A 25,697-nucleotide genomic window follows, 5' to 3' on the forward strand; every position below is an offset into this window, starting at 1 on the left:
GTGTTGAGCGCAAGTGCTTGCTACACGAGTTTGCATTGGTTGTTCAGATATGCACCGATTATCGCAGATCCCCGCATGTTTTTTGGGGTGGGTAACAGCCACAAAACATGTAGGGCAGAGACTCAAGCATGTCACTCGGGCACCCGTGATATTCGATGCATACCTGAGCACCAGATGCAAACCAGAGTAGCGAGCACTTGCGTTCAGCACTAATGACGACATATTCAATATGATTACCTAATGTTATCAAATTCTGTGAAGTACCTGTGGGTTAAAAATGCTCACTATTTCCCTGGATTAAATCCTTGAGGAGTGTTAGTTTCCAAAATGGGGTCACTTGTGGGGTGTTTCCACTGTTTAGGCACATCAGGGGGTCTCCAAACTCGACATGGTGCCCGCCATCGAATCCAGCCAATTTTGCGTGCAAAAAGTCATACTGTGCTCCCTCCCTTCTGAGTCCTGCCATGCGCCCAAACAGTGGATTTCCCACACATATGGGATATCGCTGTACTCAGGAGAAATTGCACAACAAATTTTGTGGTCCATTTTCTCCTGATACCCTTGTGAAAATAAAAAAGTTTGGGTCCAAAGTAATTTTTTTGAAAAAAGTTAAATGTTATCTTTTTCCTTCCACATTGCTTTAGTTCTCGTGAAGCACCTGAAGAGTTAATAAACTTATTAAATGTGGTTTTGAGCACCTCGAGGGATGCAGTTTTTAGAATGATGTCACTTTTGGGTATTTTCTGTCTTATAGGCCCCCCAAAGTCACTTCAAATGCAATGTGGTCCCTAAAAAAATGGTTTTGTAAACTTTGTTGGAAAAATGAGATATCGCTGGTAAAATTTTACCCTTATGTGGGAAATGTCATTTATTAACTATTTAGTGTGACATGTCTCTCTGATTTAAGGGCACACAAATTAAAAGTTTGAAAATTGCAAAGTTTTCAACATTTTTGCCAAATTTCCATTTTTTTCATAAACGCAAGTCATATCAAAGAATTTTTTCCATTAGCATGAAGTGTTACAAAAAAACAGTCTTAGGCTGGTTTCAGATTAGCGCATTTTACATGCAGCGCACGGCGCTGCTAAGCCCTGCCCCCTGCCTGCTCCATCCGGTCATTTCCTCCTACTATCGCACACGGCTGCATGCGATCTGTGCACCCTATCTTTAGCATAGGGTGCGCAGACCGTGCGCTGGCCGTGCGCTAGTAGGATTTTTGCGTGCGCTGCGCACTTTTGAAGGTGCGCTGAGCGCACCAAAATGCAACATGGTGCGTTCGGCGCACATCGGTGCACCTTCAAAATTGCGCAGCGCGCACAAAAATCCTACTAGCGCATGGCCAGCGCACGGTCTGCGCACCCTATGCTAAAGATAGGGTGCACAGATCGCATACAGCCGTGTGCGATAGTAGGAGGAAATGACCGGATGGGGTGGGCGGGGGGGGGCTTAGCGGCGCCGTGCGCTGCATGTAAAATGCGCTAATCTGAAACCAGCCTTAGAATCAGTGGGATCTGTTGAAGCATTTCAGAGGTACACATGTGGTCAAAATTGTTGGTACCCCTCGTGTAATGACAGAAAAACCCACAATAGTGACAGAAATAGCTTGAATCTGACAAAAGTAATAATAAATCAAAAATCTATGAAAATGAACAAATGAAAGTCAGACATTGCTTTTCAACCATGCTTCCACAGAATTTAGAAAAAAATAAAACTCATGAAATAGGCCTGGCAGAAATGATGGTACCCCTGAAAATAATGTGACAAAAGGGACATGTTAAATCAAAGTGGAGGAAGAGGTGGACACGGTAGTTTTGGTGGAATAGAAGAGAGGAGTAATCCAACACTATTTTTTGGGAGGTTGTGTTTTTGTGGAAGTAACTTAAAAAAACCTAGAATTAGCTAAAGAAAATATAACAATCTAGAACAAAAATATAACATAACATTCTATAATCTAGAACCAGGAGGTGTAGGTCCAAGTGGAGGAGGTGAAAGTGGTCGTGGTGGTGTTTGTGGAATAGGCAAAGGAGGAGTTTTTGTATTTTGCTGGGATGGGGAGTTTGTGGGTTTTTTCTTATGGAACTGAAACACTGTTTTTGTGTTTTGGAGGGGTGTTTGGGGTTTTATCTATTTCTTTTATGGAACTGACTTGAAACAACCTACAATTAACAAAACAAAATATAACAATCTAGAAGACGTAGGTCCAAGTGGAGGAGAAAGTGGCTGTGGTGGTGGACGTAATAAAGGCAAGGAAGGAGTAATCCAAAACTCTTTTTGTGTTTTTTCTGGGTTTTTCTTTTTTTTCTGTGTTTCTTTTAAATGGAACTGACTTAAAACAACCTAAAATTAACAAAACAAAATATAGCAATCTAGAACCAGGAGGCTTAGGTCCAAGTGTGGGTAGAGTAGTAATCCAACACCATTTTTGTGTTTTTTTTTTGCTTTTCTGTTTTGTGATCTGTTCTGTGATCAGGTAGGTCCAGTCTTTTCACTCTTCACATCCAGATGAACCTGATTCTGAGGTTCGGGAGGTCCTTCCTAACAGGGGGTATTGTCACAGGGATACCACAACAGAGAGAGCCAGAGGATCACGCCATCTGCTTACACGAACTCCTGCACTGATTAGAACAGCTTCATCATCCTATTAAACAGGTTTTCCTTGCTCTGTCATTGCAAGGGTTAATCAGTTCAGTTGATCTCCTGGAGCTCTCCATCTTGAATTGTCTCACTTGTTTTGTGTTGGCCACCCCCCTTCTGGTATATATGCTCACTGGCACTTGGGCGTTGCCAATGATAGTTTTTCCATTTCGTGGTTTGCAGTTGAAGGGAAATTCAGTGTTTGGAGTAGGCGGTTGGAGAATTTTTCGGGAGATTTCTGCGAGGAGTTGGTTTGCGTGTTTATCCTTATCCTCTCCCATTTGGTTTGGGCCTCCTACAGTGGGTGCAGAAAGTATTCAGACCCCTTTCACTCTTTGTTTCATTGCAGCAATTTGGTAAATTCAAAAAAGTTCATTTTTTTCTCATTAATGTACACTCTGCACTCCATCTTGACTGAAAAAAACCCAGAAATGTAGATATTTTTGCAAATTTATTAAAAAAGAAAAGCTGAAATATCACATGGCCATAAGTATTCAGACCCTTTGCTCAGACACTCATATTTAAGTCACATGCTGTCCATTTCCTTGTGATCCTCCTTGAGATGGTTCCATTCCTTCATTGGAGTCCAGCTGTGTTTCATTAAACTGATAGGACTTGACTTGTAAAGGCGCACACATCTGTCTATATAAGACCTCACAGCTCACAATGCATGTCCCCTGTTTCCCACTTTGTTACATGATGAGTGTATTTGTGTGATAGTAGTTTTCATTTATCCCTGTTTACATCTGTCTGTCTGGTTACTGTTTTCCTATACACTTTGACCTCACTGGGTGGGTGCATGAGATAGGAGGATAGCAAGATACGAGATCCCGGGGTCTCCACCCACCATCCAGGGTAATCCGGTGACAGGAATTGATTAGGGTACCCCTATTTTGAGGGTCCGGGTAGGTGTCCTCAGTCCCTTGTGACAGACAAGCTCTATGGGATCCACGCCTGGTTCATTTTAATGAATGTTAGCTTCTCCACATTTGCTCTGGACAGGCAGATGCGCCTTTCTGTGATCACAATCCCTGTCGTGCTAAACACACATTCCAACAGTACACTTGCCACAGGGCAGACCAGAACCTCCAAGGCATAAAGGGCAAGCTCAGGCCATGTGTCCAATTTGGAGACCCAGCTGTTAAATGGGGCAGACCCATCAGTTAGTACATGGAGACGTTTGGACACATACTCTTCCATCATGTTCTAACGAGGCATCCTGCTAATACGGACCGTATCAGATGCTTGTGCCAGATGTTGAGGCGTGCTGAGAAAGTTTTGCCACATTTTGGCACCCCCTGTAACTTGCTATGCATAGAAATGCAGCACAGTCCTATTCTTTTGTGCTGATGAAATGCCAACGGGACTCTAGATATGGTTCTGAAAATTGCTAGTAGTCTGAGAGATTGGAGTACCCCTTTAATGAAACCATTTTGTGACGCTGGATAGTCACTTCTCATGGACAAGCCGTGAGACAGAGAAGTAAAGGAGTCCGGTGTTCAATACCAGTAGTGTACATCAAATGCAAAGGGACTAGACAAATAATCAAATGGCAAAGTCCAAAGTCATGCAACAAAGACCAGAGTATGTCAAAGGCAAAGAGGTGTCATGACTCTGTTACAGGATTCGATCCGATAACCTTTTTGCTGCGTGGTTGGTTTCCCTTACTGCTGGGTTACAGTCCTTTTTGTCTCTGTCCAAATGCTGATGGTTTATTTTGTCTTGGTTTTTCTTTGTTTGTTGGCTTCTCTCCAGGTGTTTTCCATTTTACCTTTTGGCTCTGTCCTATGGATAGGTTTTATATGTTCACCTTTCACTTGTTTCACTTGCTGGCTGTACTTCCATATAGATTGGTGTTTGGGGTTCCAGCTACTCAGCTAGGGGTTTACCTTGTCCTGTAAGCCCCAACTATTTTTCCTGCTCCAAATCTGTGAGTTTTCCTCCCCAGCACCTTTCCCTCCTTCTCCACGTTTGGGGGTCTGAGATGTTTCACTCAATTATTCTATTTGGTTTTTTTTGCTCTCCTTATTTATCCCTGTCTACCCTTTGTGAACGTGTTATAGTTTATCACCCTGGGTTCCGATGTCTCCCTTCACACTTTCTTCTATCTTTGTTGGACTTGTGTTGTGGCCTCCCCACTGGTTCCATAAGAGGAGCTGTAATGCAGGCGATCAGAAAGCAACAGCGGAGACAACAGGCAGGATCAACAATTTACTTCTACTTTATCCACTTAACAGGTTTAAAAGCGTGCAAGATCATTATCACAGATAAATCACACAAGAAAAATATTCACAGTATCATTTACAGGCAATTACAGTATATGCCTTGAGATCAGATAGACCTTGCGATCAGATATGAGACAGACCTTGCGATCAGTTCAGGGTCTACAATCCAACCTTGGTCTAACCGGGATTGGGACAAACGGAGCATTTGGCATGGACAGTCTATAGGGCACTCTTGCAGATTTCCAGGCCCTGATAAAGTCTAATAATGATTTCTGTGTCGCTTTAGCATCAGCCAGACCCCTTCTCATCTGCAGCCTTCCCCTGCCGACACCTGGTACAATGAGTCTGTGCTGGAAGCAACGGCCCTGCTCACTAGGGTCCTCCTATCACCAGCCTAGGTGAGAGTCTTTGGTCGTATTCTCCTAGTATCTTTGGTGCTTGACCGCTGACGGACGTCTACTCGATCTGGTAAAGTGGGGGCCTGTTCCTTGATTCTTGACTGGCATCGTCTGAGTTCCGGGTCTTGACAGTCGTTGCTTGGGTCTTTGGTACTTGATCTCAGGCCTCGACTGGAGTCATTCGGATCTCGCTCACTGGCTCATGACGTCCCACATGCCTCTGTGATGCTAGTCACTTCTCACGTTCAAGCCACGAATCAGAGTGGTCAAGGAGTCCAAGGTCAGAAGCCAGGAGGGTACTTCATAAACAGAAGGAAGAGGCAAAAGCATAGTCATTTAACGTTCCGAGGTCAGAGTACCGGGAGGATAACAGATTGGAGCAGAAGGGGTTAAACAGGCGGATGGTCAGAACGAAGTCCAAGGTCAGGCAGCAGATCAAGCATATATCACCAAAATTTCCCTTTATCAAGACAATTATGCAAGAATAAGGGATCAAAAGAGTTTTAGCAAAACATGAAAAATTTTATTAAACAAAAAATTATAAACAGAGTATCATTGCTAATGTAGGCATAGACAGGCATAAATAACACAGAATTGTACTTAAATTAGAATCTCAATTCACTAATAAAAAATCCCCTTGTTGTATATTTTATAGTAACCGATAATAGGTTTATTCCACAACACTTAAATAAGTAGGGGAAATCTGTCGCAAAAAGTGCATAAGGATGTATCTTACTCATTAATCAAATTAACGTATTTTAGCAAAGTGCACCTAATGAAAGGATTTGGCAAGGGTTAACCCATTAATATAAAAGCAGAAACATAGCCAGTTATCAAGAGAGCAAGAGTGAAACCGCTTTGTAAATGTAACAACATGAATGCGGTAAAAGTATTCCACTGCGTTAATCACATTAGCACAATTTAAATAATGCTCATAGTGGCAGGGATTAACAGAATTCAAGGCACAGGGAAGCACAAACCTCGCTTGTTGAATGTACACCTGGCAGTGGTCTGGGAAGTTGCTCAGTTAAGTAGGCACTGCAATTACCAGGGACAGAGAACAACTGAGACAGGCGAGGCCTCCCAGTCACAGATTGGCTAGTCGAGCTCTCATCAACAACTGACAGCTCAGCACGCCCTTGAACCAGATAGGATGGCCATGCTGTCAATCAAAGTACTGACAGCTTCAGCACGCCCCTGTACCGGGTTGGACGGCTGAGCTGTCAGTAATTGCATTCCAGAAACCCTGAAGGGTGGAACCGTGACAGTCTCACTCTCCAAGCACATCCCAGTAACTCGGCGGCAGCGTCCCACGGGCCTTGTTTAGCCTTCCACTGGAGCGGGGCACAACTCAGGTCTTCTCCAGCATATAACCACTCTTGGACTCTTCTGTGGCGATGGTGGCGCCAACTCCCTCTTCTCAGCCTGGCCAGGCCTTTCATCTCTAGTCACTGCAACACAGGTGTCACCTGACCTGGTGTCGTTCTTTTATAACTTCCCCTGGGGACCATGTACTTCCTTCTTGGTTCCTGCTAACACAATTCTTTCTTTTTTTTTACTTTCACTGTCAGTTTGGTCCAGCAGATGGCAGTGTTCACTGACAGTTACTCGATCTCTCTGGTCCATCTCTCTACAGTACAGAACAACAAACAATTTTTATGGTATTTATCGTATTTAGATTAGGGGTGTTACTCACAGGATTCCTTGAGGGCATATCTTTAGGCTGCTCTGCATAATTACCCGGTGAGCCACACCCTCTTGTAAAGACCATTAAAAAGTAGCACTACATAAAAAGGCTCACATCTCTAGAACCAAATGGTGGATTTAAAAAAATACAAAAAATGGAATACTCAGGGGAGTTGTGGTAATAAAATATGAGCAAAAACTGGACACTTTTGCTATGGTGACAGATCTTCCTTAAAGGATAAGTCTCTTGTTCTTACATGGGTATATTTGTAAAAACTAAAAACTTTGCAAATAACTATGTATCACACGTTGCCTTCCAAGTTGATTGCCAGAGAGGCCTAATTTTGAGCTGTGGATGTCATCACCAGATACGGTAATTCAGAAAGGTTATTGGTTAATTTTTGTGTTATGTAAATGTAAGGATGTAGGAGGGCACCACTGTTAGGGATCACCTAATGCATGCTAAGCAACCAGCTAAACACCATAAAGAAAAGAACATGCACAAAACAGGGATCACCCAATAGTCTCATAAAAATATATATGAGCTTTATTATACAACAAAATTTCACAACACTGCAAAAAACACTTTAAAAACATTTAAAATTGCAAACAAGCAATGATAGAAACTAGACCCATAATAAGGTCAAGCCCTTGCTGCTCCACAATAAGTGCTCGCTCTCAATCAGAGGGACACTGTAAGTAGATGGTAAATATTGAACATGCAGTATAAGGCTGTGTGCACACGCTGCGGATTAGGTGCGGATTCATCCGCGCGGATTTTGTAAAATCCGCAGGTGAAACCGCAGGTCAAAAGACCTGCGGTTTTACCTGCGGATTGCTCTGCGGTTTTGCCCTGCGGGTTTTCATCTCCTCAATAGAGGAGATGGCAAACCGCAGGAGAATCCGCAGAAAGAATTGACATGTCAATTCTTTCTGCGGATTGAAAACCGCAGATAATCCGCGCGGAAAATTCTGCACCGTCTGCACTGCGGTTTTTGATTCCCATAGGGAATCATGGTACTGTACACCGCAGCAGAAACTGCTGCGGGTCCGCAGCGGCCAAAACCGCTGCGGAACCGCAGAAAAATCCGCAGCGTGTGCACACAGCCTATAAGGCAGAGGATTTCAAACTAATGCAAGTCACAGGCACGAAGTGAAACCCCAAAATAATGATTTGCTAAGTATACAATGCACAAATTAATGTTGGTATTGGAACCCTCCTTGAGAACTGCACATATTAACTAATCCGAAAAAGCTCCCTTGACATTGCCCACTAAAGAGGACCTTGGATAATGAGCCCAGAAAATAAGCTTATATAGCAGAAAAATCCTAGCATTCACACTGAATCAAAGCGATTTATGATTCATGAATCAAAGAAAGGGGCCACTTCCTAGGACCTCAAGATACTATTAGCAGTCTAAAGCATCTCTGTCCCTCTCAAATGAGATGGGATGGTATACAACCTGTATATTGAAGATTGGCTGGTTAAAGTGCCTGAAATAAGCCCAAGGGCATAATGGTGGAAGTGGAGTGCAGTGGAGAAAGCAAGGGCAGGAGTGAGCCCAATGCGTGTCGCCAGAGAAACTGGCTTCCTCAGGGGAAGCTAGTGCAGTGTGCAAAAAGAGCGTCTTAAATACCTGTAACATCACAGGCCTTATATACTGCATGTTCAGTATTTACCATCTACTTACAGTGTCCCTCTGGTTTAGAGCGAGCACTTATTGTGGAGCAGCAAGGGCTTGACCTTCTTATGAGTCTAGTTTCTATCATTGCTTGTTTGCAATTTTAAGTGTTTTTTGCAGTGTTGTGAAATTTTGTTGTAAAATAAAGCTCATATATATTTTTAATTTTCATTTCATTTAACGAAATCTAATCTCCCTGACCCCCTGCGTATCTCTGTAGGTCCAGTGAAGTCATGCTGCTTTTCCCCTGATGGCTCCTTGTTTGCAAGCTCATCACATGACTGTACAGTGCGAATATGGAGGTTGGATACTGTGGACTGTCTTCATGTGTTAAAAGGTATGTTAGAAGAAGTCCACCGCAATATAAGGTGTAGGATAAGAGTCTCACAATTCAAAATTCGTAAACACCCAGTCCAGACCCAGTCTAAATTAATTGATGCTAGCCTTACGTTGCACCACAGTGTCACTGGTCTGCTTGCAGCAGTATAGATCACACCACGCCTCCACGCCCGCACGTTTTAGCACAGAGTTGGAGGTGTGGTGTGATCTATACTGCTGCAAGCAGATGCCACCAACGGCATCTACGCTGCCCTCTCTCAGACAACGCCCCCCTCCAGCCTCGACTAGTCAGCGCCGCAGGTCTGGTGTGTGGGCGGTGCGCTGGAGGCAATGTTTCTGTGGCGCTCTCAGGAGGCTGGTTCCCTCCGCTCACCGCCATGTCTGCCGGGACTCCTTTGCTTTCTGCTTTCCTCATGAATGATTCATGAGGAAAGCAGGAAGTGGAGAAGTCCCAGACCCCTCTGCGGGCCAGTCACAGGCAGTGGGCGGGCCGGATGCGGCCCGGGGGCCGCCCCTTGCCCAGGTCTGCTCTATATCCTTATTAAATTGAACCTGTCAGCAGTTTTGGCAGATATAAGATACGGCCACTGCCTTTCAGGGCTTATCTGCAGCATTCTATAATGCTGTAGATAAGCCCCTGGTCTGACCTGAAAGATAAGAAAAATAAGTTTCATTGTACTCACTTGGGGGGACGGTCCGGTCCAAGGGGTGTCACAGGTCCGGGTCCGGCGCCTCCCATCTTCTTGTGATGCTACCCTCCTCTTGCTTCATGGCTCCCCGGCATCGCACAGGCGTACTTATCTGCCCTTATCTGCCACTAGTTGTGGTCGTGGTGGAACAGGATTTAAATTAGAGATCATTCAAAAGAGAGTGTTTTGGATCACGTGACAGGCCACACATGGGCAAACTGTAACCAATGTGCTAGGACAAGCACACTCAGCCAAGTGGAAATTGACCAGCGTTGCGAATTATAAAATGCAGCATATCCAATTTTTGTGCATGGAATTGCAGGTTCTACTTTTTCTGATGCAAAACTGTACCTTAACCAATGCGGATTTCCAGAATTTGCATTGAACAATAAAAACAGCACATTGAAAAATACTCTGAGGATTCATCCGTAAGTTCGGTCCAACCACTGAAACCAATGTTTTTTAATTTGGCTGTTCAGATGACTGCTTTTTCACATGGAATAAGTGTCTGCGTGAAAACAATTGCAGCATGTACCTGTTTTCTGTATTTCGGATGAGACTTGCCCATAGAAGTTTTATGGGCTAGCAAAAAAAATAAATCGCATGCCATATGGATCATCCGTATTGCATGATTTTTAAGGATTCATTGCAACTTTTAATTTTTACAGTATGCACTAATTTCTTCTGTAAATCGGATGACACTCACCCACTGAAGTCTGAGTGCGCAGAAAAAAATCAGATGCCATACGGAAATTCAGTACAGCATCTGATTTTTACTGATACATTGCAATTTTGTAACATAGGAAACTGTAAATGGTTGTGTATATTATTAATATTTGCTTCAGAAAAGAACAGATTGTATACGGATGACAAGTGAGTTTTCAGGATGAAAACATCGTTATCAGCTCCCATTGTTTTCTATCATTTCTGATTCGAACATTTTTTTTAATCAGCTCTTTTTTATTTCAGATCATTCAAAAAGTGTAGAAACTGTTAGTTTCAGCCCAGATTGCACACATTTATTGTCTGCCGGATGGGATCGTCTTGTCATCTTGTGGGAAGTGCAGGTATGATCCCCAAATTTATATTCTCATGCAAGAAAATATTGTAGGGTTCCACGCTCTTGGGTAGGCATTAGGTACCGTTCACATAGGCAATGCGGTTTGGTACAAACAGGTGCAGTTTTATTGCTTCCATAAAACTCAGAAGAATTCAAAACCTCTCCCAGAGCAAACTTCATACACTGAAGAGGTACAATCCCATCAGTCTTGTTATCCCCTTCAGCCTGAGATACAGTAGCATCCAGCGCCAATCAGAAGTATTCAACTACAGTCACAGTTCACACTGGCTGCAGCTTCCACACTGTTCTCTGCACACACAGACTGCTCAGCTTTCCTAGCTGACCCATACAGTGTTCATTCAGAGAGAAAACCAATACATCTCTCCCTCAGCTACAGCTCACATTTTGGCTGGTCACTCACCAGCAGCACACTCGACTTTGCTTAATCCAGCAGAGTCACTATGAGGGAAACATTGGCCCAACATAGGTCCTAACAGTGGGTTCTACTATTGCTCTACCTACCACTCTCAGGTAATGTACATTTTTCTAAATTTACCATTTATATAATTTATTTATCAGACCGGACAGAGATGTAAGACTTACGTTGGACATCAAGATGCCATTCAGTGCGGTGCTTTCTCCACAGATGGTTCTCGCTTCGTAAGTACGGCCCTATAGTGACAATAGTATAATCTGCGATGCTTTACTACAAGATATGTGAATTGTTACATGTATATTGATATCCACTGTTTATTGTTTAAAATCTTTTGAAACCTAAATAAAAATAACTGGTTTAAAAAAAAATAATCTGCGATGCATCGGAAAACTTCATCGCATTGTCTACACTGGGTGCAGAATTATTAGTCAAATGAGTATTTTGATCACATCATCCTTTTCATACATGTTGTCCTACTCCAAGCTGTATAGGCTTGAAAGCCAACTGCCAATTATGTAAATCAGGTGATTTGCATCTCTGTAATGAGGAGAGGTGTGGTCTAATGACATCAACACCCTATATAAGGTGTGCTTAATTATTAGGCAACTTCCTTTCCTTTGGCAAAATGGGTCAGAAGAGAGATTTGACGAACTCTGAAAAGTCAAAAATTGTGAGATGTCTTGCAGAGGGATGCAGCAGTCTTGTAATTGCTAAACTTTTGAAGCGTGATCACTGAACAATCAAGCATTTCATGGCAAATATCCAACAGGGTCGCAAGAAGCGTGTTGATAAAAAAAAGGCGCAAAATAACTGCCCATGAATTGAGGAAAACCAAGCGTCAAGCTGCCAAGATGCCATTTGCCACCAGTTTTGCCATATTTCAGAGCTGCAACGTTACTGGAGTATCAAAAAGCACAAGGTGTGCCATACTCAGGGACATGGCCAAGGTAAGGATGGTTGAAAAACGACCACCTTTGAACAAGAAACATAAGATAAAACGTCAAGACTGGGCCAAGAAATATCTTAAGACTGATTTTTCTAAGGTTTTATGGACTGATGAAATGAGAGTGACTCTTGATTGGCCAGATGGATGGGCCCGAGGCTGTATCAGTAAAGGGCAGAGAGCTCCACTCCGACTCAGACGCCAGCAAGGTGGAGGTGGGGTACTGTTATGGGCTGGTATAATCAAAGATGAACTTGTGGGACCTTTTCGGGTTGAGGATGGAGTGAAGCTCAACTCCCAGACCTACTGCCAGTTTCTGGAAGACACCTTCTTCAAGCAGTGGTACAGGAAGAAGTTGATATCGTTCAAGAAAAACATGATTTTCATGCAGGACAATGCTCCATCACATGCATCCAAATACTCCATAGCGTGGTTGGCCAGTAAATATTTAAAAGAAGAAAAAATAATGACATGGCCCCCTTGTTCACCTGATCTGAACCCCATAGAGAACCTGTGGTCCCTCATGAAATGTGAGATCTACAGGGAGGGAAAACAGTACACCTCTCCGAACAGTGTCTGGGAGGCTGTGGTCGCTGCTGCATGCAATGTTGATCGTAAACAGATCAAGCAACTGACAGAATCTATGGATGGAAGGCTTTTGAGTGTCATCGTAAAGAAAGGTGGCTATATTAGTCACTAATATTTTTGTTTTGTTTTTGAATGTCAGAAATGTTTATTTCTAAATTTTGTGTTGTTATATTGGTTTACCTGGTGAAAATAAACAAATGAGATGGGTATATATTTGGTTTTTATTAAGTTGCCTAATAAATCTGCACAGTAATAGTTACTTGCACAAACAGATATCCTCCTAAGATAGCCAAATCTAAAAAAAACCCACTCCAACTTCCAAAAATATTAAGCTTTGAAATTTATGAGTCTTTTGGGTTGATTGAGAACATAGTTGTTGTTCAATAATAAAATGAATCCTCTCAAATACAACTTGCCTAATAATTCTGCACGCAGTGTATATATGGTTCAGGGAGAAGAGGCGTCGGTGATTGCATTTGGTTTATGTGCTATTATGTACATATACTATTAATCAGGATGCTGGTAGTTAGGAGGAGGTTCATAGGGCTTTGGTTTGGCTGCCAAGGACTTTCAGGGTAATAGTTTCTATAAAAAGTTGAGTTTATTCTGAGGGTGTCCATTCATCTTAGAAGGCAGAGAGCCAAATGCTTATTCAGCCGACCGATATCTCCCCTAAACATACATGCTCTTAGCTCCCTGATACACAAGCATGCTCAACTTCTCTCCCCCATACATATTGTTGCTTGGCTCCCCAGTGCACAACTATCCTCTAATCACGCTACACATGTGTAAGGAGGTGGCGGGGACTCTCAGATGCCTCCTCTCTCCTATATGCCCGGCGTGTGTGCCCCATGCGTTGCCCTGACGGTTTGGCTATAAGTTAATGTATTAACATTGTGTATCACTGTTTTATTGATGTGTCTGTATGTCTGATATTGTACTATTGTGAGTGTACTGTATTATACAACATGTATATAATTAGTTCAGGGTTAGAACAGAATAACAAAAGGGGGCTGGATTAGCAGCCTGGAAGAAGCAGGAAACTTCAGCTTTATAAGCAGAGCCTGGGCAGGTTTGGTTGAGGCAGGATGTGCTCCACTGCTGGGAGGGGAATACACCCCTGGAGGGGAAAAGGTGCTGCCAGAGGACTGTCAGGCAGTGGGAACGGGCACTAGGATTGTGCAAGTGCCTACCCAAGGACTGTTTGCTCCTAGGAACCGGACAGGAAATGATGAAACAGCATAGCTGGATAGGGACAGCACAGGAACTATTATTTCCTTGTTATTAAAAGTTTTGCCAGTGTTGGAACCAAAATGTGACGTGTGGTGCATCCGGAGGACGCCGTTCCAGTATGGAGAGCAACCGTATGCCAGAGGTAACCAACTGTGCCATAGGGCTGGGACTTGAACTGTCTTTTCATGTGCAAGGGGCTGGGGTGCCCACTGTGATCTAGTGAACTCGCCCATGACTACCACCCCATGCCACCTTGTTACATTTGGCATAGTTGGCATGATGGACCCCAGCAGCCTACAACTGCAAGACTGGTAGAGAGGATTTGTGAATTGGCGACCGTCGTGAAAGAGTCAAAGATGGTGGCTGTTGATTTAAAGATGGCGCTGACTGCTGCCGAGAAGATGGTGGCCGTTGGCGCAAAAGCTGAGGATGGTGCCACCTTTCGTGGGCATCATGGAAGAGACTTGGCGCCAAAAGGAAGGGGGCCACGTCCCCCTGTGAATAGTGCCCGCCAGAAATGGGTGCGGGCAAAGAAGAAGCTGCCGCCTTTTCAGCCTGATCAGAAGAAATGGGTGGAGCAGCAGAAAGTGACCCCACCCACGAATGGGTGGATATCACAACCCTGTCAGTGTCGGCAACTTGCCATGGCTGAACAGGGTAACTCACTCACCGCTTCGAGGGAGCCCGAGGTCTGAGAGCCACGGTAAGCTGGGATGCTGAGGTCTCCGCTCAGAAACAGAAGTGTGACTTGTGGTGCATCCGGAGGATTCCGTTCCAGTATGGAGAGCAACCGTTTGCCAGAGGTAACCAACTGTGCCATAGGGATGGGACTTGAACTGCCTTTTCATGTGAAAGGGTCGGGGTGCTCATTGACTATGATCCCACCAAGGACAACATCTGCAAGGAGTTTGTATGTTCTCCCCGTGTTTGCGTGGGTTTCCTCCGGGCACTCCGGTTTCCTCCCACATTCTAAAGACATACTAATAGGGAATTTAGATTGTGAGCCCCATCGGGGACAGTGATGATGATGTGTGCAAAATGTAAAGCGCTGCGGAATATGTTAGCGCTATATAAAAATAAAGATTATTATTATCTAGTGCAGGGGTTCCCAACCACCGGTCCGCGGCCCAGCACCGGGCCGTTGCAGTGCTCTAGCTGGTCCGTGGACACAAGGGGAGCCGGCGGCTGAGTAGCAGCTGATACCCTGCATAGCAGTCCCTGTCGGCCCGGCGGCTTCATCCAGCGCTGAGCGGTCAAGTGTACCGCTCATTTAAGGTCATGAATATGGACGCCACTCATATCCCATAGGCGTGGCGTCCATATTCATGGACCTTAATGAGAGGTAGCACGTGACCACTCCGCACAGGAAGAAGCTGAAGCGCCGCGAGATGCAGGGAGGGAAGTTCAGCGACGGGAGGGTGAGTATGATGGGGGAGGATGAGGGAACCCAGCCATACATACAAGGGTGGGAGCGGAGTCATATATACAAGGGAGGGAGAGTGGGAGCGCAGCCATATATACGAGGGAGGGAGAGTGGGAGTGGAACCATATATACAAGGGAGGGAGGGTGGAAGCGGAGCCATATATACAAGGGAGGGAGAGTGGGAGTGGAGCCATAAATACAAGGGAGGGAGAGTGGGAGCAGAGCCATAAATACAAGGGAGGGAGAGTGGGAGCGGAGCCATAAATACAAGGGAGGGAGAGTGGGAGCGGAGCCATAAATACAAGGGAGAGAGAGTGGGTGCGGAGCCAGATATACAAGGGAGGGAGAGTGGGTGCGGAGCCAGATATACAAGGGAGGGAGAGTGGGAGCGGAGCCATATATACAAGGGTGAGAGGGTGAAAGCGGAGCCATATATACAAGGGAGGGAGGGTGGGAGCGGAGTCATATATACAAGGGAGGGAGGGTGGGAGCGGAGCCATATATACAAGCGAGGGAGGGTGGGGGCGGGGCCATATATACAAGGGAGGGAGGGTGGGAGCGGAGCCATGCATACAGGATGGGAGAGTGGGAGCGGAGCCATGCATACAGGATGGGAGAGTGGGAGCGGAGCCATGCATACAGGATGGGAGAGTGGGAGCGGAGCCATGCATACAGGAGGGGAGAGTGGGAACAGAGCCATGTATACAGGATGGGAGAGTGGGAACAGAGCCATGTATACAGGATGGGAGAGTGGGAGCAGAGCCATGTATACAGGATGGGAGAGTGAGAGCAGAGCCATGTATACGGGATGGGAGAGTGGGAGCAGAGCCATGTATACAGGATGGGAGAGTGAGAAAAGAGCCATGTATACAGGATGGGAGGGTAGGAGCGGAGCCATGTATACAGGATGGGAGAGTGGGAGCGGAGCCATGTATACAGGATGGGAGAGTGGGAGCGGAGCCATGCATACAGGATGGGAGAGTGAGAGCAGAGCCATGTATACAGGATGGGAGAGTGGGAAAAGAGCCATGTATACAGGATGGGAGAGTGGGAGCGGAGCCATGTATACAAGGATGGGAGCATGTGAGCAGAGCCATGTATACAAGGATGGGACAGGGGAGCCATGCATACAACAGGGGAAGCCACACAGAGCTGGACAGGACAGGGGGAACCACACATGCATTTTCTGATGATTAGAAAATAATCAGCATGTACAGTACTCCAGTACAATTTTTTCTAAGTGCTCAATGCTCTATTTCCTTGTAGGTTTCAATCATCATTAGCAGTGACGGTCATCAGTACAAGTAGCCCAGTGCTGCCACCGAAACAGAGAAAAAACAGCAAAAAAATGCCAATATCAGTCAGAAAAATGACAATTGTTTCTCACCAAAAAAACAATATATATACAGCAATGAGTGAAATAAAATATAACTTTTAATATGTAACTTAAAAGTACCAAAACAATGGTGTCACCCAATAGTGGTTAAAAAATGCCAGTTTAATGGGTAATCCCTAAAGGATAATTGAAAATACCCAACCACATGATACAGGAATATAGATGCTTCTAATGTAGCAATTTAAGCAACAATCTATATCAAGGATACAGCATAGATTAACAATTAGCACACAATGCCATAGCCAATTGCACATATATATATAAATAGACCAAAGAGGTTAAAGGCCACGATGGTACAAATTGATGAGATATAAAAAAAAAGGAACAATCTCACCAATTTATGCAGACGGTCAGGAGTCTCCAAGGGTACTCTGTATACATACAGGAAGGCAGCGATGGGAAGACAATACCCTGTCAATTCCCTCACAAACTAATCATCATCTGACCCCCAGACTCCTGCCCTTACAAGGGCAGTCTACAGCTAACCCTATATTGCACATGCCCTGCACTTTCCCTTAAAGGAGCGTACCAACGCGTTTCATCCAAGTAACTCTTCAGGGGACTAACTTGTTTAAAAGTGCCATGGTGCTAAAGCTAAGAGACATACATCCTGCTCTCAATGCTATCTGCTGTCTGCAGAGAGCGGAGGAAAGAGGGCATATTTATATGGTTCACACACCCATTGTCACAATCAATTGATTAAATCATGTATCACATATGTGTACTCACTCATGTCTAGTATGCCGATCGTCCACCATTAGATAGTATAACTTCCCTGTGACGCTTGGCAAGATTGGCACTAACCACGCCCCCACAAACGTCACAAACACAAAGCATCATGGGTATAGAGCGTATCCCAATGGAGGGGAATGCCCCACTTCTGGTAAAATCTTGGCGGATGCCCCACTTACTGTGACATTTGTGAGTCAACCCGCCTCCAGCATGAATGCCACACTTTCCGGTTTGCGGAGCAAATTAATGCCCCACTTCCGGGGACGATCATACGGCGGTGCCGACCTATTAGGAAAAGAGCGCTGACAAGTATCCATCAATCGGCCCGCCTCCAGAAGTTATGCCGCACTTACAATGAGCGGAGCGGGGACTTATTCAAATAATGCCCCGAGTCCAGTGACAATTCAGTAACGGTACCGCCCTAATGCTGTCAGCAAAACAACCGCTGACAAGTGACACCCCGATCACAATAAAAAAGGGTGGCGCATCCTATTGTCAATAGCGTGTGCTCACAAAGGGGCAGAAAAAAAATAAACCCCACCCCCTACAAAGGCGTCCAAATATAATGTCCCGAAATTCCCCAACTCTCATCAATATTAAAAAAATCACAGATAGAAATACTAATAATATTACATCTAGTGAATTAATACAATATGAAAGGTACAACACATATATAGTGAAATGTACCATAGACAAGGGACAGTGGTCCACCTGACCACCGAAACAAAGAAACAAGCCAGGTGCTCCCACTCATTCAAAACCTATGGTGAGTTGAGTCACATTATAAATGTTATAATTAAATAAGTATGCACTGCTAAACTACAACCGCATCCATAGCCCCACCCCCTTATGACCAAAGCCCCGCCCCTGCCACACCTCCATCCCCGCCCTGCAGGGCCATGGAAGAATGGTCTTGCTTGAAACCGGTCCCTGGTGCAAAAAAGGTTGGGGACCACTGATCTAGTGGGCTCGCCCATGGCTACCACACCGTGCCACCTTGTTACACATGCATGCTAGCTCACACATATACAGGCATGCTTGTCTCATAGCCTCCAATCGCATACATACTCTGCCCCATTCTCTTTCATACACATGCATGCACAACTTGGCTTCTGTCATACACATTCACTCTTGACTCAGCTCCGCTATACACATGCATACCCTGTTCTGAACTCCCATTCACATGTTTACTCAGCTCAACTACCCAGCACACATGCATGCTCGACTTGGCTCCACCATACACATGCATACTGAGTTCTTTACACATGCATATTCAGCTCGGCTCCACCATATACAATACATGCTTGGCTGGGCTCCCCAGTGTGCATGCAACTCGTTTCAACTCTTCCATTCACATGCACACTCCGCTTGGCTCTGTCATATATATTCATATACAGGGTGGCACGATGGCTCAGTGGTTAGAACTGTTGATTTGCAGCGCTGGGGTCCTAGATTCAAATCCAACAAAGGATTTGCATGGGTTTCCTCCCACATTTCAAAGACATTCTGGTAGGGGAATGTAGGTTGTGAGACAGTGATGATGAGGTATGTATAACTGTGGAATTAATGGCGTTATATAAGCAAAAGCATAATAAAATAAATACCGTAAATGCATGTTCATCTCGTTTCTCCCATACACATGCTCAGCTCAGTTCTCCCATCCATAATCACGCTATGTTTTGCTCTCCCATACATGCTCTGCTCAGGTCTCTCATGTAACAACAGATACAGCCCCATGCTATTTCTAGAGTGCAACAGTTTTTTTCCCAGTCTTAGTCTGTCTCACACTAAGCTTTTAGCTACTTTTTAAGGCTAAAGTTCTAAAAATCTATGTCATATTACAATGCGGTGCTCTCATTTCTTTAATGATAATTGCAGGCCACAGGCTCCTGGGATTATACCGTCAGAGTGTGGAGTCTCCATAATGATGCATCAGACAGAACTCTGAAAGGACATACAGGAAATATCAGCTGTGTGAGCTTCTCTGTTTCTGGGATGTTGGTAAGAGAATATGGCTTGCGTATTTCTAAACTCTGGCCCTCATTTATCGGGCAGTGAACAAATAGTGTTATGAACACGTTTGGTGTGAGCTAGTCTTGAGCTCTCTAGCCGGCCGTACACATTAGATGGCAGAAGAATGCTTGGCCAACCGTTCAGCCAACAGCAATCTCGGCCTACTCTCCCATACACAGGAGGACTTGTTTGGCCTCCTGTGTTTTTTATGAGATAGTGGCCAACTGACCAGTTGGCCAGCGGTTTATCTCAGGGAAAACAATGCAATCGGCAGTCTGAAATCGGACATGCACAATCAACATCTCTCCTGACAATCAGTCAACTGGCGCCACCATACACGTTCAACTGTTGTCCGAATACATCGATATCAGCGCGTTTGGCTAGTGGTAGTCTAATGTGTATGGGGGCCTTAATGAATTCTCCGTTCTTTATCTGGATTTCCCACTTAGAACATTTATCACCTATCTAAGGGTTGGGTTATAAGTGTTTAATTGCTGAAGGACAGCCAGCTGGGATCTCCATCAATCCCAATAACAGAGGCTCAAAAAGACACATGTCCATCAAGTTCAACTAAGAGATGGGAAGGAATAAGGGAAGGTGTATTTGTTTTCCTCCTGATTCTGAATGTCATTTGACTGAATCAACATTCAGAAAAATAATTTTATATTTTTACATTAGTATTTATTATGTGTTTTCCTTCTTATAAAAAAGCTATGCTGGTTTTTAATCCATTGATGGTTCCCACTGTGACCAGCTTCTGGGGTATACTACTCCACAGATTAATAACACTGGTCAACGCAATTTTTCTGGCAAAAGGTCTTTAAAACATATTTTAAGTCAATTTTGGCTGCTAATTACGAACATGAACTCCGTTTTTGGCTATCACATCAAGATTTCGAGATATTTTCAATTGTTGATGAAAATTACTCCTATCGAATGTTTTTTTATGATAAAAACACATGATTTTCGGTACTACATTTTGTATATTTTTAATCAAGGAATAGCAAAGATTACAAAGTCTATGTACAGCAAATCAAATATACTAACAGAATTAAACTACACAATATACAAACACAAATATATATGGCACACAGATGAATGGCAAATGGCAGTTATTTGAACTTTCTTTTCTGGGTTGTCTCTCATCAAGCTCCAGCAATAGTCAGCCATCATATGTGAGTCCCACCGGCCTTGATACCGTTCTTCCATTGTTTTAACCATTTAACCCCCAAGGGTGGTTTGCACGTTCATGACCGGGCCAATTTTTACAATTCTGACCACTGTCCCTTTATGAGGTAATAACTCTGGAACGCTTCCATGGATCCTGGTGATTCTGACACTGTTTTCTCGTGACATATTGTACTTCATGCTAGTGGTAAAATTTCACTCATATAACTTGCATTTATTTGTGAAAAAAATGGAAATTTGGCGAAACTTTTGAAAATTTCGCAATTTTCCAACTTTTAATTTTTATGCCCTTAAATCACAGTGATACGGCACACAAAAAACTTAAGTAACATTTCCCACATGTTTACTTTACATCAGCACAATTTTGGAACCCAAATTTTTTTTTCTTAGGAAGTTATAAGGGTTAAAAGTTGACCAGCGATTTCTCATTTTTGCAACACAATTTTATTTTTACGGACCACATCACATTTGAAGCCACTTTGAGGCTATGTGCACACGTAGCGTTTTAAAACGCTCACTAAAAACCGGACTCCTTCCCAGAAATCGCGCGGTTTTTTTCGCGCGATTTCACCGCGATTTTACCGCGATTATGATCGCGATTTTGCAGCGATTTTCGCGTGCATTATTCAAGCACTTTCCAAGCGATTTGAAGCATCGCTTGGAAAGTGATTGACAGGTTGGTCACACTCGTCAAACATAGTGTTTGACAAGTGTGACCAGGTTTTTACTATTGAGGCCGCCTATGCAGCATCAATAGTAAAAGATAGGATGTTAAAATGCTAAAAAAAAAATAAAAAATCGGTGTATATTTACCTTCCGGCGTCCCGCGCTGCATTCCCGGGCCACAGCGTACCCAGTAATGCCTTGCGAGACCTGTGATGACATAGTCTCGCGTTGCTATAGCGATCTCGCGAGACCGCTAAAGTCACGCGAGACTACGTCATCACAGGACCTTGCCGCAAGGCATTACTGGGAACGCTAGGCCGGGAATGCAGCGTGGGACACCGGAAGGTAAATATACCCCGATTTTTTATTTTTTATTCTTTTTTTTACAGGGGTATGGTACCCAGGGCCTGGAGGACAGTCTCCTCTCCTCCACACCGTGGGTACCAACCGCACATGAGACGCTTAACTTCCCGCATGGTGGGCATAGCCACATGCGGGAAGTCAGCGATTCTCATGCATTCCTATGGGTGCGGAATCGCTGCAATTCTTTGCGATTCCGCACAAAAGAATGAGCATGCTGCGATTTTTTCCGCGATGCGATTCCGCCGCGGAAAAAAGCGCAGCATTAGCACAGCATATGCGGAATACCATAGGAATGCATGGGGGGCGTTCTGTACACGATTTTTAAGCGTTTTCGCGCCGAAAATCGCGGCAAAAACGCTTAAAAATCGCTACGTGTGCACATAGCCTTAGGGGTGTATATGATAGAAAATATCCAAAAGTGACACCATTCTAAAAACTGCACCCCTTAAGGTGCTCAAAACCACATTCAAGAAGTTTATTAACCCTTCAGGTGCTTCACCGGAATTTTTTGAATATTTAAAAAAAATGAACATTTAACTTTTTTTCACAAAAAAAATACTTCAGGTTCAATTTTTTTATTTTACCAAGGGTAGCAGGAAAAGTTGGACTGCAAAAGTTATTGTGCAGTTTGTCCTGAGTACGCTGATACCTGATATGTGGGGGGGAAACCACTGTTTCGGCGCATGGCAGAGCTCAGAAGGGAAGGAGCGCCGTGACTTTTTCAATGCAAAATTGGCTAGAATTCAGATCGGACGCCATGTCACGTTTGGAGAGTCCCTGATGTACCTAAACAGTGGAAACCCCCCACAAGTGACCCCATTTTGGAAACTAGACCCCCTAAGGAACTTATCTAGATATGTGGTGAGAACTTTGAACCAACAAGGGCTTCACAGAAGTTTATAAAATACAGCGGTACAATTAAAAAATCATATTTTTTCCACAAAAATGATCTTTTCACCCCCAATTTTTATTTTACCAAGGGTAACAAGAGCCTAAAAGTTATTGTGCAATTTGTCCTGAGTATGCTGATACCCCATATTTGGGGGTAAACCACTGTTTGGGCGCATGGCAGAGCTCAGAAGGGAAGCAGCGCCATTTGACTTTTTTGGCTGGAATTGAGATCGGACATCATGTCGCGATTGGTAAACCCCTGATGTACCAAAACAGTGGAAACCCCCACAAATGACACCATTTTGGAAACTAGACCCCCCAAGGAACTTATCTAGATGTGTGGTGAGAACTTTGAACCCCCAAGGGCTTCACAGAAGTTTATAACATACAGCTGTACAATTAAAAAATCATATTTTTTCCAAAAAAATTATCTTTTCACCCTCAATTCTTATTTTTCCAAGGGTAACAGGACCCTAAAAGTTATTGTGCAATTTGTCCTGAGTATGCTGATACCTCACATGTGGGGGTAAACCACTATTTGGGCGCATGGCAGAGCTCAGAAGGGAAGCAGCGCCATTTGATGTTTTTGGCTGGAATTGAGATCGGACACCATGTCGCGTTTGGAAAGCCCCTGATGTACCAAAACAGTGAAAACCCCCCACAAATTACACCATTTTGGAAACTAGACCCCCCAAGGAACTTATCTAGATGTGTGGTGAGCACTTTGAACTCCCCAGTGCTTCACAGAAGTTTATAACGCCCTGGCGTTAAAATAAAAAAATCGTATTTTTTCCACAAACATGATCTTTTAGTCACCAATTTTTTTATTTTCCCAAGGGTACCAGGAGAAATTGGACCCCAAAAGTTGTTGTCCAATTTGTCCTGAGTACGCTGATACCTCATATGTGGGAGAAAACTACTGTATGGGCACACGTCGGGACTCGGAAGGGAAGTAGTGACGTTTTGGAATGCAGACTTTGATGGAATGGTCTGCGGGTGTCATGTGCGTTTGGAGAGCCCCTGATGTACCTAAACTATTGAAACTCCCGACAAGTGACCCCATTTTGGAAACTAGACCCCCCATGGAACTTATCTAGATGTGTGGTGAGCACTTTGAACCCCCAGTGCTTCACAGAAGTTTATAACACCCGGGCGTGAAAATAAAAAAATCGTATTTTTTCAACAAACATGATCTTTTAGTCCCCATTTTTTTTATTTTCCCAAGGGTACCAGGAGAAATTGGACCTCAAAAGTTGTTTTGCAATTTGTCCTGAGTACGCTGATACCCTATATGTGGGGGTAAAACACTGTTTGGGCGCATGGCAGAGCTTGCAAGGAAAGGAGCACCATTTGACTTTTTCAACGCAGAATTGGCTGGAATTGAGATCAGATGCCATGTTGCATTTGGAGAGCACCTGATGTGCCTAAACAGTGGAATGCCCCAATTCTAACGCCAACCCTAACCCCAACACACCCCTAACCCTAGCCCTAACCCTAGCGGGAAAATGGAAATAAATAAATTTTTTTAATTTTATTATTTTTCCCTAACTAAGGGGGTGATAACAGGGGGTTTGATTTACTATTTATGGCGGGTTTTTATGTTTGGCAGCTGTCACACGCTAAAAGACGCTTTTTATTGTAAAAATAGTTTTTGCATCACCACATATAGAGAGCTATAATTTTTCCATATTTTGACCCACTGAGTCATGTGAGGTCTTATTTTTTGCAGGATGAGTTGACGCTTTTATTGGTATCATGTTCGGGCACGTGACATCTTTTGATCGCTTTTTATTCCGATTTTTGGGACGCAGAATGAATAAAAACCAGCGTTTCATGAATTTCTTTTGGGGGGTGCGTTTACACCGTTCCACGTGCGGTAAAATTGATAAAGCCCTTTTATTCTTCGGGTCAGTACGGTTACAGCGATACCTCATTTAGGTCATTTTATGTTTTGGCGCTTTTATGCAATGAAAACAATTTTATATAAATAATAATTATTTTTGCATCACTTTATTCTGCGAGCTATAACTTTTTTATTTTTTCACTGATGACGCTGTATGGTGGCTCGTTTTTTGCGGAACAAGATGATGTTTTCAGCAGTACCATGCATATTTATATGCGTCTTTTTGATCGCGCATTATTGCACTTTTTATTCGGCGGTATGATAATAGATCATTATTTTTTGCTTCGTTTTTTATTTTTATATTTTAAGGGGTTCGCTAAAGGGGTTAACTAATGGGACAGTTTTATAGGGCGGGTCGTTACGGACGTGGCGATACCAAATATGTGTACTTTTATTGTTTTTTTTTTATTTCCAAAAAATGAATTTATTAGGGATTTTTTTCTTTTAGCGATTTTTTTTTAAATTATTTTTTCCACTTTTTTTTTTTTTTAACTTTATTACATTGTCCCAGGGGGGACATCACTGTCCCGTGACAGATCGCTGATCTGTCACATCACAGATCACTGTGACAGATCAGCAATCTGTCACAGGCACTGCACAAGGCTTCCTCCTTGCCTGCGCTTTGCAGGCACTGAGGAAGCCAGCTCCCTGCAGGCCCCCGAAGGTCCCCGTCGCCATCTTGGATTCGGGGACCTGCAGGGATGGAGCCCCCCGCAGCAGCGCTGCACATTGCGCTGCTGTGGGGGTCTCAGGGAAGCGCGGAGGGAGCCCCCTCCCTGCCGATGCTTCCCTTTAACCCCCGGTACACCGCGATCATGTTTGATCGCGGTGTGCAAGGGGTTAACGTGTCAGGGGCGGTCCGTGACTGCCCCTGATACATTGTGCCGGGTGTCAGCTGTGATAATCAGCTGACACCCGGCCGCGATCAGCGGCACTCAACACATGGGCGCCGCTGATCGCTGTGACATACTATCCCGTCCCTGGGAATTAAGTCCCAGGGCACATGGATGGGAAGTACGTCACATGACAGAAAGGGGTTAATGTCCTGATGAAAATGCTCCCCTTGTTCCTCGCTCACATCCCCAAGTTTCTCTGGCAAAAAGTCCAAATGGCTGTGTAAATCGTGAATCTTGAAACTCATTCTACATCCAAGACTTCGCAGACTCATTAGTAGCTCTTCCACAATTTCTTCATAGTTGTCTGCTTTCT

The 25,697-nt window shown here is 44.1% G+C and overlaps 1 protein-coding gene across 1 annotated transcript in view; it reads left to right on the top strand.

Moving 5' to 3' along the window:
* WDR38 (WD repeat domain 38) overlaps nucleotides 1-25,697 on the top strand; it is a 55,959-nt gene that overhangs the window by 18,217 nt on the left and 12,045 nt on the right. Inside the window, exons 3-6 of the mRNA XM_073590720.1 lie at nucleotides 8,846-8,962; nucleotides 10,623-10,720; nucleotides 11,293-11,373; nucleotides 19,343-19,465. Of these exons, the coding sequence (XP_073446821.1) occupies nucleotides 8,846-8,962; nucleotides 10,623-10,720; nucleotides 11,293-11,373; nucleotides 19,343-19,465 (419 nt within the window). The remainder of the gene's footprint in view (nucleotides 1-8,845; nucleotides 8,963-10,622; nucleotides 10,721-11,292; nucleotides 11,374-19,342; nucleotides 19,466-25,697) is intronic.

Source organism: Dendrobates tinctorius, unplaced genomic scaffold, assembly GCF_039654945.1.
Source record: "Dendrobates tinctorius isolate UK_male_01 unplaced genomic scaffold, ASM3965494v1 ptg000120l, whole genome shotgun sequence".
NCBI lineage: Eukaryota > Metazoa > Chordata > Amphibia > Anura > Dendrobatidae > Dendrobates > Dendrobates tinctorius.